The sequence below is a fragment of the Labrus bergylta genome, chromosome 16 (assembly GCF_963930695.1).
Source record: "Labrus bergylta chromosome 16, fLabBer1.1, whole genome shotgun sequence".
Lineage (NCBI taxonomy): Eukaryota > Metazoa > Chordata > Actinopteri > Labriformes > Labridae > Labrus > Labrus bergylta.
Genome location: NC_089210.1, coordinates 22,741,369 through 22,761,408, shown reverse-complemented (window position 1 = coordinate 22,761,408; position 20,040 = coordinate 22,741,369). Strand labels below are relative to the sequence as shown.

Below are 20,040 nucleotides of genomic sequence, written 5' to 3'. Positions count from 1 at the left end.
ATAAGCTATTTTTTTTTACTTATATTAAATGTACAAATTGATCTGCTTTTCAAAGTTTCTTGTTATATTTCTGTTACAGTTATTTTTAATGGAGGAGATGTAGTTCAATGAAGGTCCTCAACTTCAATTATCCTGACACTTTCCTGATATTTTTTTGTCTTTTAATCCAGCAATGGTTGAGTCTTTATAATGCCACATGGTTGAGATAAATGTTAAGCACAATGTCCCGTGACATCTTCAAAATGCTTCTTTTGTCACACCAACGGTTCAAAACCAGATGACTAATAAAAAACCTTAATTTGAGGCTCCTGGAACGAGCAGATGTTTGACATTTTTGTTGAAAAATTTGTAAAATGATTTATCTATTATCACATAGATGTCATTCACTCAATTGTCATTGAGTTAGAATATCTAGTCAATTTTTGCAGCTCTAGAGACAAAGCTAACTTCTGAACGGAGTCCACTAGAGGTGAGATAAAGACCAGCTGTAAGAAAAAAAAAAGTGCATTACCCCCCCTCTCTTTAAGAAACTGTTCAGTGCTACAATAGCTGAGAATAATATCCTGTTCCTAATGCTGACTTTACAGATGTCAGAAGCTACAAAGAGAAACTGAATTATTTATATTCCAAATATTCAAGTAGAATTATGAACAAGTCTTATCTAAATTAGACCGTAAATAAGAATGACAAAGACAAATATCAAGAAAAAGTATTTCATTTATTTATTTAAAAAAAAAAAAAGGCCAGCAAATGGGTTAGCTGTGCATGTGTGAATGAAACTCTAGTTAAGAGAACAACAATAATTTTCACAGCCTTCCTCAAAATGATACACCAAAATAATATACAAAACACAGTTCTGTGGACAAAAGACTTGGCGTGTGGTGCTCCACACGATTCTCACACAGCGTCTTACAGAACATTTACAAACCAAAGCTGTCAGGAATGATATCAAATTAAGGATAAAGAATCGGGTTAAGTGTAGTTTCTGGTGTGGATTGTGTGCTGCCTGGAGTTTGTTAATAGTTCAATTTCACATTTGAAATACTGACTGAAAGCATTAGAAGGCACAAAGCCGTTTTTTTGCGCGAGACTGCGGCAGTGAGTTGGCACTTGATGGTCGATGTGATAAAAAATGGGCGAATGTTCACACACACACTACATCTCCTCATTAAAACGCACACACTCCTCTTTATGTAATGGATGAAGATCAGAAAACGTGGTTTTAAGTACCATATGGTGTGTATTTTCATTATCTCTGGATTATTATCTCTTTTAAAGGAAATGGCTCACACATACAGAAGCACTTTGTCTCCCACACAAACTCATGTGTGCATGTACACACATATCCATGTGTCGTCCATCCACGTATACAGGAGGTCCAGCTGACATGTCACTCAGAGTGTGTGGTGTTATTTTACCCCATTTCCTTTAACCCCAGATCATGACTAATCGCAATTAGCCAAGCGTAGCCTCCCGACACCTGTTCTGTCCTGTGCGAGTCTGTTGGTCCGGCTCAGTTTGCTTGGAATGGAGATGTTTCTGGAAGTTTGTCTTAGACGGAATGATATCAGAATCGTTGAACTCGTACTGTCCTTCACTTCAATAACCTGCTATTCATTAAAAGCCAAACAGTACTGTAAATAAGCAAACCCACATTACATGTGTTTATCTACTCAAGAACAAATAAAAGGAACCAATAATGCAAGAACATAAATATATATAAGACTTTTATGCCAAAATGTCACTAAGATTCATATGAGCCATTTAGTTAAGACTGATCCACTGATGCAAATGTCCAAATGTGCTGTGATACAGCTCCGGCCATTAATGTAAATTTTACTGCAAATTCACACAATTGGTCCCGTGTACATTCTCTGATGTATCTGCTTCTCCATCTGCTTGGCGACAGAATTGAGCCAAAGTGTTTCTCTCCTACACAATGACGCAGTGGCAGGCCATTTGCTTTTACCTCAAGTGTGCGCACACACGCGCACGCTTTAACGGGAAAAAACGGGGGATGTACAGGATGTAGGCGTAGGTGACATTTCCTCATGGAGGAGTTTGGCTCACCAACAACAACACAATTTGTCTTTGTGTATAATGTCTGACAAGTGTGTGTTTTATATCGCAAAGATATAACTTTGTATAAAATCAGCAGGCACTTTTTCTTTTTTTTTCATGTTCAAATGGTCTCACACACTCTTCTCCACCTGCTCCTTACTTCCTTCATTAGTAGTGCATCAATCTGAATGAGTCTCTGGTGCGAGTTGACAATTTCTTTTTTTTTGTTCTCTCATGGTCGAGACAGAGTGGTGTAGACGGGCTGGTCCCAGCTGGAGGTGGTGGGGCTGTGGGCAGGAGCCATGGACAGACTGTTGAGGATGGGGCTGCCGTAGGGCCGCCTGGATGAGTGGAAGTAGGGGTACTGGTAGAGGGTAGAAGGGTAGCCTGAGTACGGGTTGTAGTAGTTGGAGCTCTGGATATCAGTATAGTCACACTGTGAGCTGGAGAAAGAGGAGGAAGCTGACGTGGCCGAGGTAACACAGGCCTGACTGCCGTAGGAGCCATAATCGGAGTGTGGAGGGGACCTGTGGGAGTGCTCGCTGTAGTGACTCGGGCTCAGTTGCTCCGTTTTGATGTGGAGTCGGTGCTGGCCAACATCTCCAGCGGCTGGAGAAGAGGAGATGGCGCTCTTGCGGCTCCACACTGACCCGTTGGCGCCTGCATGGCTGTATGAGGAAGCGTAAGAGCCACCAGGCGCCGGACCCCCATGGCTGTGGTCTGAAGGCAGGGCGGAGGAGCTTGAGGCGTGGCCGTTAAGTGGGAGGTACTGGTCGAACTCGTGCACGTCAAAGGTCTCCATGTTGCTGATGACATCAGTGCTAAGCTCAGAGATGTCGACATTGCTGAAGTCGATGTTTTGCCTGCTGCTGTCAACCAGACGGTGGCCTTCATGTTTCAGATCCTGCTTCACCCCGTGGTGCAGGTCTGTTTTGGGAGTAGTGGGTGGTGTAGGGGGACCATGAGGCTGCCCTGAGAGGAAAAAGCCAAAAATAGAGGACAAGAGTTAAACACTCTAAATACAAAATGATCCAAACAATTCACAGCAGCCTGAAACATTTAAAATCTTAAATAAAGCAGGTTGATGTGCCGTTTCTGAATAACATACCTGCATGTTCAGGGTGGTGGTGTCCGTCAGTCATCCCTGCCAGTCCTCCCATCCCGGGTTCAGCTTTGTACATGTGATGTGCCAGTTCTGCCCCTGAGTCCGAGTCGCTCTGGCCTGGTTTCACATTCTTCCGTCGCCGGGGCTGGTACTTGTAGTCTGGATGGTCTTTTTTGTGCTGAACCCGAAGCCTCTCTGCTTCTTCCACAAACGGCCTCTTCTCACTTTCTGAGAGCAAACTGTGGTGGACGCCCAAAGAAAGAAAGAAACATTAAAATGTGTGCAGTCAAACTAAAGAGAAATAAAAAGTGAAACTTTGTTGATAAGTTAAATAAGAGGTGTCAGGAAATAACTGCTTTTTTTAACACTTAATTTTCTCTAGAACCTTTACCTACATTCAAAATAAAAAACATTAACAATGTAATGCTAAATATATTTTACTTTAATAACTTAGCTATTTCCAAATATTTAGCCATGGTCACTTGATCTCCTTATTGTTACTTTCTTTTAATCATATCAATTTATATCTACTTTTTTTAACTTAGAATAGTATAATATGTCTGCTTACCGCCACAGTTTCCCCAGAGTCTTGCTCAGTTCGGCGTTGTGCAGGTGTGGGTACTGATCCGCCAGCTTTCTGCGGGCCGCTTGCGCCCAAACCATAAACGCGTTCATGGGTCTTTTGACGTGCGGTTTATTCTTCAGAGATCCGTTCCCTCTCACGGGCATCGGCACCAAGGACCAGTCATATCCTTTGAGGACCTGAGAGACGGCGTCCCGTATGCAAGCCGGGAACCGATCATCGTCCTCGGAGTCCAGCTTCTTGCCCAATCCAGTGAGCAGAGATCCTTGCCCGTCTGAGCCCGTCGGTGAGGACGGAGCATCGGAGTCGGACTCGTCCTGGGACATTGAGCTGTTTGAGCCCGATGGACTGCACGGCTGGTCGCTGACGCACTTTTCATGCTCTTCTGTCATTTTCAACATTATTTATTCAGCCCTTTTTTGATTTAAAAAATCCGAATAATTAATTCTAAAACAGAATTCAAATTTTGCCACTGAAATCAAGCGCGCAACCAAGTGGCCAGTGCGCCTTTTACGCACGGTGCGCCACAATAAATTCCTCCAACACTTTCGCTCAGTACGAGTCCGTTGTTTTCCTTCTGCCTCCCTGTTTGTTTGTCTTCGTCAGGGTTGTTTTCCTAGGCTGTCATGGGAGGTGCAGTCGTGAAAGTTGTGGTCCACAATGTGAGCTGAGGAGCTGCACGTTACAGCAACTTGAGTTGGAGTTTTAAAATCATCCCTCCACCCTCCGCCCGCGATTGGCTGGAACAAATCACCACTTCCCCCCGATTGGTTCAGGCTGTTATGTATGCTTCATGATTATAATGATTTTCTATTTGTCATTATTGACACAGTTCAGTTTTTTATTGCACACGTTGTGCAATTTTATCATGCTGTTAGAAAAATAACCATAGTGATTATTTTAACCAGGGCTGATACCAATAAGAATGATTACTCGAGTATATCAAAAATAAAATACAATTCTATGTAAAAAGAAAAAGTAATGGAATAATTCTTAATAGTAAATTAAATAATGATTTGTGCAAATGGGCTTATGATTTCACTTTTTTTTTCATATATATAGTTTATTTTCTGTCTACACAGGAGTTCATCTCTTAAAATAGTTTGTTGTCTTATGAACACATTAAGTGACTGCCAGACATGAAGTGGTCTGAACATAATAAATGTGCAAATGCAGAAAATAATATTTTTTTTCCTTTTTAAAGTCATACTTACTTAATGAGAGAAGTACTAGGTTAAACATCTTACTGCTGCTAGAAAAATCTTACTGCTGCTTCTTAAAAAAAATCCATCTGAAAAAGTAACATCATATAGAAAGTTTAATATTTCATATTTAGGATTTTAAAAGAGTTGAAAAAATACATAAGAGTGGGTGAATATTTATCTTTATGTGGTAAAGGTATAGACGCATATTTGATAACTGTCATAACTAAAACTGATATAAAGCACCTTGTATCTGTCTTTCATCAATACAAGCATACAGGCCTGTTGGGCCCTATTTACAGCTTTGGTATTTGCTCCATATTGAGAACATGAGGTGAATTTGTCCCAGCGGTCTGTCAGTGTTCCCTCTAACCACCAGTGTGCTTTTTTACGACACTAAAGATATAGAGAGCAGGAGAGATAAGAGTGTAGATGAATCAGGCCTTTTGTTAAAGGTGTCTTTGTATTCTCGTATTGTGGGGTGATTTTTATCACTGAGGCTCCCTGTGAAAAGATGTGGTGTGTTTTTGCTGGACGGCAGTTTGCTCTGCTTGATGCACACTGCAGGTGGCCAAAGGAAGAAGGCTGATTGTTACGTGGTTCTGATATAAATGGTGGCTTTTTCTCTGCGTTGACAGCAAGAAAAGGATAGGCTTGCATATTAAGGTAAGACGTTTGAATTGTTTGTGTAAAGAAGGATTACATGTCTGCCTTTTGGGAAACATTTGATGTAAAATAAGCTTCTTTTGGTTAGGTGTAAGTTGAGTAAAATGAAAGTGTGTCCTGAGCTGCTTGTCTTTCTAACAGCTGCTGTCAATGCTCGTGCTTTGGGTCAAGTTCAGTGCATGTGGGAGTGTGTGTCAGTGTGTGTGTCAGAGTGTGTGTATGGAGATACAGACAGGGAAACGGCTAGTTGTCAAACATGAATGACTCTGGCTATGTTCTCGTCGCGCTCCACACATGGAAAGTGTTCCTCTGTGCAGGCAAGAGTTTTAACCCATACAGGCTAACACTTAGACACGGTGTGTACACATGCACGTTATGTCAATGTGTAGAGCTTTAAGCAAGCCACAGGCACATATTTAAACTGAAGCACCAGATATTTGATATTCATTTTTCTCATTTCTCAAGTTCTCAGTCAATAATTACTGAGTTGATTTTATGCTATGTTAATTGTGGGGCCTTAGAAGTCACGCAGTGAGTGCAAACGTCCATGAATTGATCAAGTATCCCAAACATAGGGGACATAATTTCTGTCACTTCAGCATACATTTAGTCAAATGTTTTTCTTCTTCTGTGTGTGTCGCATGTACTGCTGGAAATCCCTGTTCCCAATCACAATTGAAACAGAATCAACTGTTCTTGGCTCAAATCCTGCCTCTCCACAAAATTTCCCGGAAATCTTTTATGTCAGGGCTTTGAGTTATCCTGCCGACAGACAGACAAACAAATCAACATCATTTGAACCACTCTGTCATAGTTCAAAAGTGCAAATTCAGCCCATTTTTAAAGCAATATCAAGAAACAGACTTAATCTCGGCTGCTGATTCGGTTCCTTCCTCCCCAAATCACCTCAGACTCAGGATGAGCCAGACATGAATGACAGCTGCCGTCAAGCCTTTTTCTAAGCTGTGAGACAGTCTTGGTTTCTGGGTAGAGAAAAGGAGACAGACTTAAACAGACTCCAGCCGTCCCCCCTTCATGCCTCCCTGTATTGTGGGGAGAAACTCTGGCCACAGTTTGTGGTTCTCTGGGCTCTTGATTAGAAAAGGAAGGAGCAACAGAGGAGAGGTAACCGCGTATGAACCCTGAGTGTCCCGAGCAATGATGGAAGGTTTCAATTTTCCTATATTCACAAAGATGCATCTCAAAGGAAAGACCAGAGTAAAGATTTTCAGATTTTCATTTTTTCCAAAGCTTTTGCAGAGCATGTAAGTCCATCCTCCTGGGCCCTAGTCACATCTACCCTACATGTAAATTATACTCTCTGGCTTCTAATGTGCATACAAAATTACATTACACAGTCACCCACAGGAATCTTGCCCCCTTTGGTCTCTGCTTCTGTGTTTTAATACACTTCGGCACATTTCTTCACTCTGCCCAAGTTATTGTACAGAGTGTGTTGAGAAGATAAATTGGCATAAATTGTAACAGCATTTCAAGGCTTAGAAAATAGTTTTAGATGTGTTGGGAGTACTTAAACATGATGAGAGGTTCATAAAGGTCAAACCCTGAGTTTGATACGTGATGCTATGTCTCCAACAAAGTGTTTTGTTCTTGTGCAATATGTCTCATTTCTGCACCACAAGAAGCCTGAATTCTTTTACGATTTTTTACAAAATGTTTCATATAAGCAACAACTGTGAAAACCTGTCTCTGCAGCCATCACAGCACCCAAACCCTAAAAGCAGGTCTTCACTCTGTTAAATAATCTCTGTGATTGCACACTGAGTCAGTGTAATCTCTCTGAACCGTAGAGACTGGCATGCCCTCCCTGTCACCCAGACGATCCCAACCACCAACCTAACCACATGTGGAACCAGCTCCTGGGCTGCTAACAAGCCGTAATTCACTTTGGAACCACATCAACCAGACCACTTCTATCTTTGGTTTCACACACTTAAGAAAGGAGTAATTAGCACATAATTTACAGTCCCAGAAAATGCAACTGGAAGGCAAGGATACAATATCTGGAAACTATATTTTACAGCCGTGGTGAAGTTACGGCGTCTTGCATTGTTGCAACTTTTTGGTAAAAAAAAAAAAAAAAACTCACAGGATTTTCCAGTCAGGTTAACCCTCAAAGCAATCTCTCAGAGATGAGTGCATCTTTTCCTCCTTACTGGTTCACGACCAAATCCCAGTGAACACTGAACCCTGACAGACCTAAATTAAAAAGCATCACATTGACCAAAAAAAGACAATATATACATATATACAATATACAAATACTTCAAAATGTTGGATATAAAATAAATCAAGACAATTACATTAAGCAACAATCAGACCTTCAAATATAAAATATATTCAAATCTCCTCAAATTGTGTATCTGCAATTTGCACCTAACAGTGAAACACTGAAACCCCTTTCTACAGACACAGATCCCTCTGCTGGTCTTGCCTAATCAAATTGGATTCTGTATAACAAATTAATTTAGGCCCACAGTTTGCTCTGTCTGTCTTGGGCGCAGGGATGTTGTGGTGGTGAAATCAGCCAACAGTCTCTACACCATTTCACCAATTTATCAGTGATATGCTTCAGACATAACATCATTTGTGATTTATCCTGATTTGCCTTTTTGTCAAATGGATAATTTGCCTTTATCCTAAAAAGTCATTTTTTTCTTTATAAATATTTATCAATTAATTTTACTGTTGTGTGTTTGTGAATTTTGCAATGTATGCAACGTACTCTGGGTCAGGTCTCATGGAAAAGTCTGCATAAACTCAAACTCACAGAAGGTTCTTTAATAGGCATTGTAAAGTTGGCATCAGAGCCCTCATGCACTTGATGGTTTGATTGTGGGACAGCACTAAGTACCTACACATTCACCGGGAACGTGCCTCTAGATCTGAATTTGGAGTTTTGAGATTGGGCCTATCCCTGCTCAATCTCCAAACCCATGGACTATTATCTGATGATGAGTTACCCTCTTTGAGCAGCAGCCAACCGTTAGGAGCTTCTGGTTGTGACGGCCCTGGCCATGGGGTTTTTCCAGCATTTAGCAAAAAAGGACATCTGGCCGTGACTTTCTGTCCTGCTATTGTAGCAGTCAGACGAGCAACTTGAGACGCAAGAATGGAGTTGGAGTTGAGAGATGATGTCTCTTGTCCTGATTGTTTGCTTCATCTAAATGCAGCTATCAGTTTAGAGATGTTAATTAAGGTCAATTAATAGTTGTCAGACGACAGCCGATGGAAGTTGGGATAACTTTACAGTTGGTTGCGGTACCTTTTTTTGCTCTCTAGTCACAAACTGTATTTTTGCACAGATCGAATGGCAGCAGAAACTCTAGCAGACAAAAATACCTGGACTTCACACAGAAACCAGAACACCTCCGACACACACATCTTGTCACATGTTTCCAGATTTGGCATTTCTATACAGAATTTGTAAATAGGGATTCATCTGTAATTATCCCTTATCTGCATCACAGCAAGTGGTTGGAAATGTTTTACCAATTGGACTGTGGCCAAACGTATTTTCCAGGTTTTCTACTAAGCGATGTTGGGGACCTTGGGATGTTTGACTTCACTGCTTCTAATCACACTCCAGCCTGGCAGCTGCTGTGTGTTAGTACCTCCCACTGACCCCTGACCCTGCACCATCCTATATTCATTCTATTAAAACACCGTAATGAGGGGTTTACTGAACCAATTGCAGGTTTTATTTAAACCTATTAGCAGCTGCAGAGAGGGGGAGAAGAGGGGCGGCACTGTGAGGAGGGGAGAGGAAGGGAGTTTTGGAGAGATTGGAGGGGGAGTGTTTGAGACTGAAGGAAACAGTCGAGAAAAAACGTCTCAGGGTGTGTTTGGCCTTAAGCCACACTTGTTTTAATGTCAGGAGTATAAAAAGAGCTCAAGTGTTTCCAGATTATTTGCTGTGTTTTTCTCCCTGATGCGTAAGTGTTTTGTGATGGCAGCAGTTTCTCTTGTGATGGTTGCGTATGTTCATATGAACTACAGGTAGCAGACTGACAGGTTTTGGAGGCTGCTGTGGGAGCAGGTCAGGAAAGATTATGTAAAGTCATTCTTTACTTTACCAGAGGCTTTCCTGCAAAACCTTTGATCTGCAAACCGTTAGATGATGTCTTGGTTGTGCCGGAAACTCCCAATGACTCCACATGCAAGAACACTTTAAATGCACGTATCTGAGGTGTATAATGGTTTGAGTTGTTGACACAAAGTTTCAGTTTGAACGTTGCCTAAAGGTAAAGATCAGAGTTTATTATCAGAGAACAAATCAGGGAAGTTCGGTTTAGTCCTCTGCGTGCCGTAGAAACGTCCGTCTCTTTTTTTTCCCCTTCTGACATGACAGTATAAATGCGAAGATGCTCAGCAGGGATGACACTTCCCATGGTATATCTTGTCCCAGAGCTGTCCCAGGAGAAGCGTGGGTGTATGTGGGTTCTTTTTTTTTTGTTTTGTTTTTACGCTTTCTGATCTACACCCCCCTCTTTCTGTCTTTCTTCCCTCTCATCTTCACAACATGTGTTCTGCATAAAAGTTGCGGTGTGCTCAGTCCTCCACATTGTCTACTTTTTTGATCCTTGATTCATATAAATCATCTCCCTAATTTGCCTGTGAATTAGACGGTGCGGGACATGTAGACATTTAGTGCCGATCTCAGGGGCGGCGAGGGAACAGAGAGCCCACCCCTTGACTTTACGGGAAATGGGAGGCCGCTCCACAAAATTGGGACTATTTAGAGGACTCGTCAGGCTGTGGGACGTTGCCTCACAACGCTAAGATAACTGCGGTGGATTTGTTTTTATTTGGAGATAATTAAAACAAGAATAAAAATGCCATTTGCACTGCTCATTTTTATGTTCCTTTTATGAGCACAAGACTGAGCTAATGTGCTCATGCCTACACATGTTTACACATTCAGACCAGCACAGCACACATTGTATGATTCATATACTGGAGGGTAATTTATAAGCTATTACAATGATTATTGGTGAAGTGGATCAAATTCTCCAATTAGGCTCTCGGTGTACCAGCCAAGACTTTCAATGTTTGGAGCCTGTCTGTCTCCAGTCTGTCTGTAACCTCTATTAGAATCACTACATGTAGAAACACATCGGCACACCTGCTGCTGACCACATAAAGAGGCTGTTTGTGTTGTGATCGTTTGAGTTAGGGATGTAGTATATATTCTTTAATAGGTGTTTCTGCTTTGAGACCATTTTTATAGGTTGATGTCAGTTTACATTACGGCCGTTTTATGTTCTTTGTATTCCTTTATTTTCTCCAAAATCTGTCTTTACATGCACAATGTTTTCTTACAAAGTAATAATACTTTGTAATGTATTAAGGAGTTTCATACCCACACATATGTTTTTTTTTTTTTTTTAAGATTTATTTTTGGGCTTTTTGCCTTTATTTGATAGTACAGAGTAAATGAGTAGGTAACATCTGCGCCCCTATACCCACACATTTGTATGCATTTCTTTTAGCTTGTGTAATGTCTTTATGAGTGTACAAAAAGTCCAGACTGTCCCATAAGTATCAGCTTTGTTTTGTAATTATATGCTCTTATATAATAACAGTCATGATGGTCAACAACAGAAGTAGAATTTTTTTGTTGTTGTTGTTTCTTTGACCTTAGTCCTTGTGTTCATCTATATTATAGAAACTAGCCAAGTAAAGGATTGAAGTCGATTCCCCCACTGGATAGCTGTTATATAATTGCCTTAATTTTGTTAATAATGCAGATTATTGAAAATTATATACTCTCTGTAGATTACTAAATGGTTCGGGGAAAGAGGGACATTTGAAGCTTAAGTAATATATGCCCCACCCCCTTCCACAAACACATATCTTGCAACTGACTTATACAAGCTGTCTGTAGTCACTGCGTGTCCTTGTTCCCCTATAAACACCCATCAGGCTCCGCATTGCTGAGCACAGAAACCATCAATGCAACATTATCCAGAGATTAGCACCATGTACCGACACGGTCAGCTACAGTACAGATCTGATGAAGAGAGGGCTCAAATTAAACTGCAGTGACTGGCATGTCATCACCATGGGAATATAGTTCACCGTTTTAAAACTGGCTGGGGCAGCAGCTGTCAATCTCACTAAATATAATTAAAACTCCTTAAATGAATAAATAAAACCTTTCAATCATTATTTCTTTGTCTATCTTTCTTTGTCTATTTGAGAGTTTATGTGATCTTTCAGCTGGTGTAATGATCCCAGCCAATGAATTTCTTAGTCAATATAACTAACTAGTCTAAAGGTAAGAAAATACTACCTGCCAAGCTCACTGTTGATGGCTAACTGTTGAAGATCATCTGAAATAAACCATAATGTATTGTAATTTTCTTTCCAGTACTGCCTGTATCAAATACAGATCAGTACAGATGAGCCTGTGTGAGGGTTGGATGTGACTGTATTTACTGTAAGTATATTAATGTAACTGATTTCTTTTAACTCACCCTCAGCAGCATGCAGTCTATGTAAAAAGCATTCCTGTAAAGCACTGTTGTGTTTGTGAATCATCGTCCTCACTTCCTCACTTCTAAATAAGTTGAACTATGAAAAGTTACCTCGCTCAATCTGTCGTGACTGGTAGTTCCATTGTAGCATACTTTCTTGATCCATAGCATGCAGCATCACTTCTATACTTGCAACAGTCACCCACGGACATCTCTTGCCTCAGGCAGGGAAATAAGGAAGCACTTACTAACTGTTTTCCACTGGTAGTAGGTACTGGATATTAGCCACTTCACTATTTTAAACTGTTTATCCGACCCCTAGAGACACGCATCAACAAAGTCTCCAACATCTCGATACACACGAATTCAAACATGGATGTGCATAAAAACCTGAAGCAGGTTATTTATGTAAAGTCTATAACAGTTTAAAAATCTTCAGCACGTTTTAGGACAGCCTGCCCATGAAACCTTCCTGAGTTGCTTTTTTCATGCATGTCCCTTCTTGCATGATTTTTTTCCCCCTCTGCAGCAATCATGATGTAAAAATAAATTAGCTGCAGAAATCCAAGATGGCAGATGAAGCGTTTTTGCCTTGAAATCAATGCTATGTGTTGGTCAATTGTTCATTCTCACATTGTCATTGAACAAATGGGGGAAAAAAAGAACATTCTGGTAAGCAGAAACAGTATAAAGCAGCTTTTTTACTGTACATACAAGACAACCTCATCAACCCTGACGGTTGCTTGGGGTGAACTTTCCCAAATGATCCGGCTGCGTTTACACATCGACTCACCTTGACTTAACATGGAAATTCTACTTTTACAAAGGGGTTGGCAGAAAAAATGTCTTGTCTCAAATGTGTTGGAGTGACACATTTGTTTGTTTGCGTTCACACATGCAGCTCATCATGAAAATTACAGAATATTTTCAGACGTTTTTTGTTTTGTGTTTTTTCAACATTTATGTTTGGGCTTTTTATGTCTTGTATTGAGGTTAGACAGTGGATAGAGTTGGACAAATAGAGTGGGGAATGACATGCAGGAATGGAGGCACAAGTCAGACTCAAACCCAAGCCTCTGTAAATGGGGCGCGCAAACTAACCGCAAGGCTATCAGCGCTTCAGGGCATTTTTATAGGTTTTTGTTTGTATGAAAACACTCAAATAGTTCTTGTTTTTTTCCACTATTTTAAATATATTTTTGGCCAGTCTTTGCCCTGATTGGAAAGGACAGTTGAGGAGACAGGAAATGCTGGGAGAGGAGAGTGTAGGATTACATGCAGCAAAAAGCTGAAGCCACATTCGAACCCATGGCCACTGCATAGAGAGCCTATAGCCTCTGTTAAATTGGGCGTCATCTACTGAGCTAAACCTGCGCCCTGGTTGTTGTGGTTGATTTTGACCATGACTGCTTGGTGGATCACAGCTACAGGTCACATGATGTGGGAGTCCAAGATCACGAAGGTCACTTCCTGTTCCCTTTAAAGAGGTGCAGAACTCGAGCTGGGGGACAAAAGAGACCAAGGAAGTACTTCTGTTGCATGAAGGACATAAAGACTCTTTTCAGATCACCACAAAGTCTGACCTTTTCATTCACAGAGGAATTTAACTTTCCCTAGAACTAGCTTGCTTTGGAAATGTAGCACACTCCTCCACCTCCTGTTGTGTTTTCATACAAATCCTGACCTGATACTTGCATATGTTGTTTATGCTGTTTTTGTCTGTTATGAGTTTCATAAGCAGACAGAAATCATATTTAATGGCTGGATCACCTTTGTTGAAGTTCATCAGAGTTGAACCTCCGCTGGCTGCTGACTCTGTTCAGTTCTGAGGATTATCAGTGAGCAGATGAAATTACATATCTGCTGCAACTGATCAACATTTGATTCAACTCAACACACTCACCTTGGATTACCTCTCTGTTTTCTCCTCTCTGTTTCTCTGTTTCTCTGTTTCTCTTAATATGTAACTTTATTTCTTTACAAAACATTTGAATTTAAGTCTACTTATTTTAGCCAAATTGAAGACATACTAAGCACCCCAACCCCTATTCCATCTACAGTACCTCTTGTATGCAAAAATTGCGGCCCATGGGGCAACTTTGGCTACTTTTTTTTTTACAAAGAATATAAATCTACTTATAGGGTCTGTCATTTAACAAAATGCTGCTTTGTGGGGATCTGCAAACCTTTGTTTGGACAAACGTTTTTATGGATTTTAATGAAGAATATGTCATTGAGGTTTTTATTGATTCATAACTTTGTATATGCTTTTGAACCATTAGCCTCCTTGTTTGGTATGGAGAATACATTCATCATTTGTAATTTGATAATGATATGACCCTCTAAATCCAGACTGTACATTTAACAGTAACAAAGCAGAATTCTCTTAATTGGAAAAGTTGTTTATGTGCTGCTTTTTTATGTGTATGTGCATGTTTTTGTTGGTATATGCAGCATATATAGGATCTTTTAGTAACCAGTAAGTTGTTCACATATGCCTCCACATGCTTTGGATGAATTGGTACAGAATTTAATCAGAACCAATGACCTGGGCCCCCCACCCAACAGCCTAACTTTTGCTGCATGGTGCATTTATGGCCTCAAACTCAGGTACATGTATTTATGATGGCAGTAAAGTGTGCTGCTGTAGTTAATCGCCTAATGGCGTCTCCTTTCCTCTGCCACCAGTAAGTCTGGGTTCGGGCCACAGGGACCGATTGCTGGAGTTGGGATGGGTGGGGGGGAACTAGCCCCTGTTTTGGGGAGTTGAAATCTGCAGAGCATGACTGGGTTTAAATTAGACTGGCTTCATTATTAGGTTGTGGGCAGCCCCGTATGACATGTATGTGACATGGAATATTCCAGAGGTGTGAGTGGGAGGCCCAGGGGGAAATTTCCTTAATGGGAAACAAATGGGCCACAGCTCATGTCACTCTGTATCTGGAAGGACGTGTTTTTGTTTTGTTTTTCCTTAGGCATTAATTTGCAAAGGTGTTTTGCATACACCTGTTATGCAGCTTATTTGAATAATATTCACGTATTATGCCATGCAGTCTACTTTTGTATACCTGCATATGCAGAGGTGTCATGGTGTTTTTTATTAGCAGAAATCTTTTGTGAGGGGCAAAGCATGATTGTGATCTATGAGTGCCTGCTACTGTATGTAACTTTGCATGAATATAAAATATGATCTGCAAGTGTCAGTGCTGCTGCTGCTGCACACCAAACAGAACAGTTACCGCCCTTTTCCTCTTTCTGTCTCCACTGTCCATCTTCCCTCCTCCTTCCTCTCTCCTCTCCTGGTTGCAGTTGTATTTGTGCGCCTTGGGAAGATTACAAAGAGGCGCTTTGTGAGGGGATGCAGCTGCTGAAATTCGACTAGATCCAGCTGAAGAGAGAAGGGAGCAGGTGGGTCAACAACGCCACCCTGCCGTTCCCAGAATATCAGGCTGCAGAGCTGTGTCCCCCTCCCCCACACACACACACACACACACACACACACACACACACACACATCCTCAGTGCACCTCTACCCCATCCCAGCACACACAAACAAACATTATACCATGTCAAAATACAAACACAGTAACACCCACAAAACAGCAATATGCACATGTCAGAGGACTACCGCAGTGGAAATACTGCCCACTCAAACAAGTGTGCATCACTGGATTCATTCATGCGGTGGGAGAATGTTGGCAGAAAGTTAGAAAAGCAACACAAAATAATTACAACAACACACAAACAAATCTCTAAATGCTGCCTCACTAAGTTCTGCTGACACTTAGTTGTGGCTTTTGGGTGTTTTTTATGATTTCATTATGAGTTATAACGAGGTTAAAGTGTGGCAGACAGAGTGTCAAAGTGTTGCAGAAGGCAGAGGAAGATCCTGTCAGCTTTGTGGAGTCAGGCTGTTAACAGGTCGGGGTGCTGCCAAAATGTTGGCTTTTTACATTGCAAAGGGGACTTTGGTAAGATGACCCTGATCCGGCTTTGGTGGAGGTGGTGGGAGATGGAGGGAGGAAAGGAATGAAAGAGAGGAGAGGAAGTCCTGCAGGCTGATAGTTCTTGATCTTCTTTAGGCGGATAAGATGTCACACCATTCCCTCTCTCTCTGCAGGGGCAGCATTCATTATGACATGAAATGCATTAATACAGAACTGTCATTATTAGTTATGTTTTTTTTTTTTTAAACATGAAAAAGTCTGGGATGCTGTAGATCTTCAGACACACAACGAAGTAGTATTGAAGTTAAAGAATAAAGAAAGACAATTCTCCCAATTTCCTTCATTGTCTCCATCTTCACCCTTAATCTGCTCCAGCTCCAGACAAGCTGCTTTTATTTTTTGCACAAAAATTCCCTGGGGAAACACCGGCCAAACTATAGCTGGATTCCTTGTTTTAACTTTGCATATGCTTTCTCTTTGCCGTCATGTTCAATAAACAAGCTTTTTGATAATCATAAAAGCAATATGCTAAAACGTTGTGAAGGAGTTGGGCAGTAGAGAAAACTGTGTGCTTGGTGAACTTTTCTTCAGCTTTTCTGCCTCCTAAAGTTTCGCTGTATCACTAATGAAGCTTTTGACGCACGTCTCCCCTCCCCCACACCTCAGTGCGTACCCATCCCCATTCATGAGAGCCATAACTCAGCCTCACTGATAATAACTCCTTCTGTCCTACTCAGAAAATGCTTGAATGTCATTTCATGCACTATGCCCCACAGGGTTATACGCTGAATGAATCAACTGTCTTACATCCCGGTTCTTAGTATTCTTGCCTTGAAGTACTTGCAGACATTTATATAACTAGTAGGGATGCAGCGATGCATCGATTGAACAACGCTATCGACCGATATTGGTCCTGTTGACAGACATCCACACATCGGCAAATGATGTGGTATGAACCGATGTGAGTAGTCGATGTTTATTTGTTGTGCCACATCATTTTAATGATGGAATATAGTACATATACTGTAACTACTAATTCAGAAAAGAGATTTATTATTAGGCAGAGAAAGTCACCTGTTGAACAAACTCAGACTCAGAAAAAATTGTGGTATTGTGGGAGTCTTAAACCAAAAGAAGTGATGAAACCAACATATCAGAATCAGCGTTTGGCTAAATTTGGCTATTGACCCTGATTTTCCCAATCCGTGGATGTCTATTACCTAGTTAATGCACAAAAGTAAATACATAAAAGAATCCTTACTTTGTAATATAGGACCTTCTTGACGCAGTCATTTTAGATTTTTTTAAAATAACAGTTTGAATCCATATTTAAATTATTGTCATTTAAGTTGCTATAAACTTTTCTGAATTGTATTTGGTTTCAATTTGCAGGCAAACTGCAAATCATTTAGCATTGCAAAACTCAGAACAACTGGTCATCTCAAATATAGAGAAAAAAAACTAGTGTGCGCACATTGACGCATAATGCATACAGGTGCAGGACAAGAAATAGTTTTAACTGCAGGACAAAGAGAAAGGTCTGTTTATCTAGTGAGCTACTTTATTTTAAACAGTGCAACGTTTCGATCTAAAGTCTCTTCCTAAGCAGAATCATCAAGTTGTCATTTCTTCCATCATTTGCTGAATAACTTAATTTGTTGTTTTAAGGTCAGTAGTCTTCTTTCACTCAGGCCTGTAGTTTTTGTTTAAGAAAATTGAGTGCAGTGATGATATTGATCACTGTCACTTGCAGGTTTCTCTCTCAGGCTTACTGACCTAATGCTCCAGGTTCTTCTTCATTTTCAAGGCACCTGTCTGCTTCACCTGATATAGCAGACACGCCACATTCTGGGTTACTCACTTGCTCAGATTACAGTTTGTGTGGAAGTGTGAGAGAGATCATCATCAGAAGGTGGATTTCAAAAAATGCAGACTTCCAGCCATCTGGATCTCCATCCCTCCACATGTTTTAGAGTGTGGGAAGCTGTAAAAACGTGTCACTGGTCTATATCAAATCGCTAAATATTTCATCAACTCTGTACTTAGTGGTGGGCGTTTTTGTTAACAGTTATTGTTTGAGTGGGTTTCCTTTTTCCATTGTGGCCAATTACTCTCCCATCACTGTCATTTGCATTCATTTACATCAATTCATTTGTCATATTAAATTTGTCTATGCTAAGCAATGTGCGTCCAGCCCACGCTATAGAGTTTGACAAAATGAAGCCATATGTTGATGATGTGGCACTGTTCATATGTATTGGGCTTAGCGCTGTGTCATCTTAACCCGCCCTGGACTGCAGCAGCAGAAGACGAGCCACATCTCACCTCTCCACCATGTCTTCACTGTCAGAGTAATGGTCTCCACATTGCCTATAGTGAAGCATCATGCATGATTGCTGCCATTCTCACATCTGCTTCCTGGAACAGCGGCGGGGAAGTCTCCAAAGAGCTCCCAGCGGAGTGCGGGGCATGTGTGCTCACATACGAGGCGAGAGTTTGAGACAAGGGCTTGCCGGCGTGGTTTATTTTCAAAGGGTAGCGCTGAGAATGTGTTGAGAGGTTGAGGAGTTGAGAGAGCTCTCTCAGCTCTGGTTTGGGTTTCAGCTCCCTGGGACACAGCTGGGAGGTTTGGGGGTTAGAATTGGTGTGGGGGTCCACAAGGATTCAGAGTTTAGACAACAGCAAAAACAAGGCAGCATATTATTTTTAGTGTATGTGGGTGGAATCACTAAAGACACAGACAGAGTGTTAAACCTCGCACATAATGTTTTTCCCTATCATATTTACAGGAAATAGTTACCTGATTCTTGATCATCTCATTTTGTGTCATTTTACTTTTAAGTCTCAGGTGAGGGGAAAAAAATGCAAACAACCAAACTGAACTGAAGCAGAACAGGGAAGTGTGGAGGCCAGCTAACTGTCATATCTGCACAGTTCATTTCCCTATTTCTCAGCAGCCGCAGTAACATGTGTAGCGATAGGCATCTCTCCAAATGGGCCACTTTGCATTGAAAAAAAGGCCTTGGCCAAAGGAAAAATGTACAGAGCAGAATCAAGTTTATTTGGTTATTCAAAGTCACCACTCTTCTTCTTTTCTGGGCCTACATCATACCTCATGTTTTTTCAAGCTGCCACAGCAGCTTTGAATGCGAAATAAGATGCAAAAGGGAGCATTTGCATCTACAGGACAGTTTCAACACGTGCAGCAGAGAAATAAATGTTGCATCACGCTGAAAGTAATGTTAGCAAAATAACTCAAATCAAAAGCAAGCTGAGCAGATTTGATAAAAAACACTGGATTAATTTTACATTTAAGAGGTATTTTACCAACTTCCATTAAAGTAGAACATACACATTACGAGACCAGATAGTGTACTTGCATGATATTTTGCAAACTGTGTGGAACCTGTATAATGTATTTTACCGTCCTTGCGTGTCCAACTAAATCAGCTTTCTACAGATAATGCTCTTCATCTGAAAGTGTGTTGGATGCTTACTAATGTTGGACGGTATTTCAACTTTCTGTTTTGGTCATCTGGCGCTCAGGACAAATCATCCCTTCTGTTTAAGATCTCTATTATTCTTTATCCTCGCTTTTTCATCTTTACTGTACTTTCTTCCTTCTTATTTTACACCCACCTCCACAATAAGCTGTGTCACACTATACTGTGCATCTAAAATGCAAATGGGGAAGCAAGACACTCGGCATGTCTGGATTTATTTTTTTTCTAAAACAATTCCTATGGCTTCTCTGCATTTGTTGCATTGTATTGCCTGCCAAACAGTGAGGCTGCCACAGGGCTGCCGCCTGTGTTTTTTCAATCAGACTGGTGTGGACCTGGGAAGCAGAGCAGTGCCATGGTGGAATTCAGGTGCCAAGAATATAATTTTCCTTTAAGTGCTTACAACTGTAAAAACCAAAGTTGATTCCCTGAGACTGAAAGTAATTACAGGCTGCTTAAAAATGGAGAAAAAG

General features: G+C 40.9%; 1 protein-coding gene across 1 annotated transcript; it reads right to left on the bottom strand.

Annotated features, from left to right (window-relative positions):
* Positions 1-699: 699 nt before the first annotated feature.
* sox8a (SRY-box transcription factor 8a) lies at positions 700-4,432 on the bottom strand. The gene is made up of 3 exons (XM_020647699.3): positions 3,735-4,432; positions 3,170-3,405; positions 700-3,033 (listed from the first exon to the last, which is right to left on the bottom strand). Exons 1-3 carry the CDS (start codon positions 4,148-4,150, stop codon positions 2,294-2,296), a joined length of 1,392 nt encoding a protein of 463 aa, XP_020503355.2. The 5' UTR covers positions 4,151-4,432; the 3' UTR covers positions 700-2,293.
* Between the last annotated feature and the right edge of the window lie 15,608 nt (positions 4,433-20,040).

Coding starts and splice junctions, on each gene's coding strand:
- sox8a (XM_020647699.3), bottom strand. CDS start 4,150: ATGTTGAAAATGACAGAAGAGCATGAAAAGTGCGTCAGCGACCAGCCG. Junction 3,406..3,734: donor ACTCTGGGGAAACTGTGGCG/GTAAGCAGACAT, acceptor CGTCCACCACAG/TTTGCTCTCAGAAAGTGAGA. Junction 3,034..3,169: donor CCACCACCCTGAACATGCAG/GTATGTTATTCA, acceptor TTTTCCTCTCAG/GGCAGCCTCATGGTCCCCCT.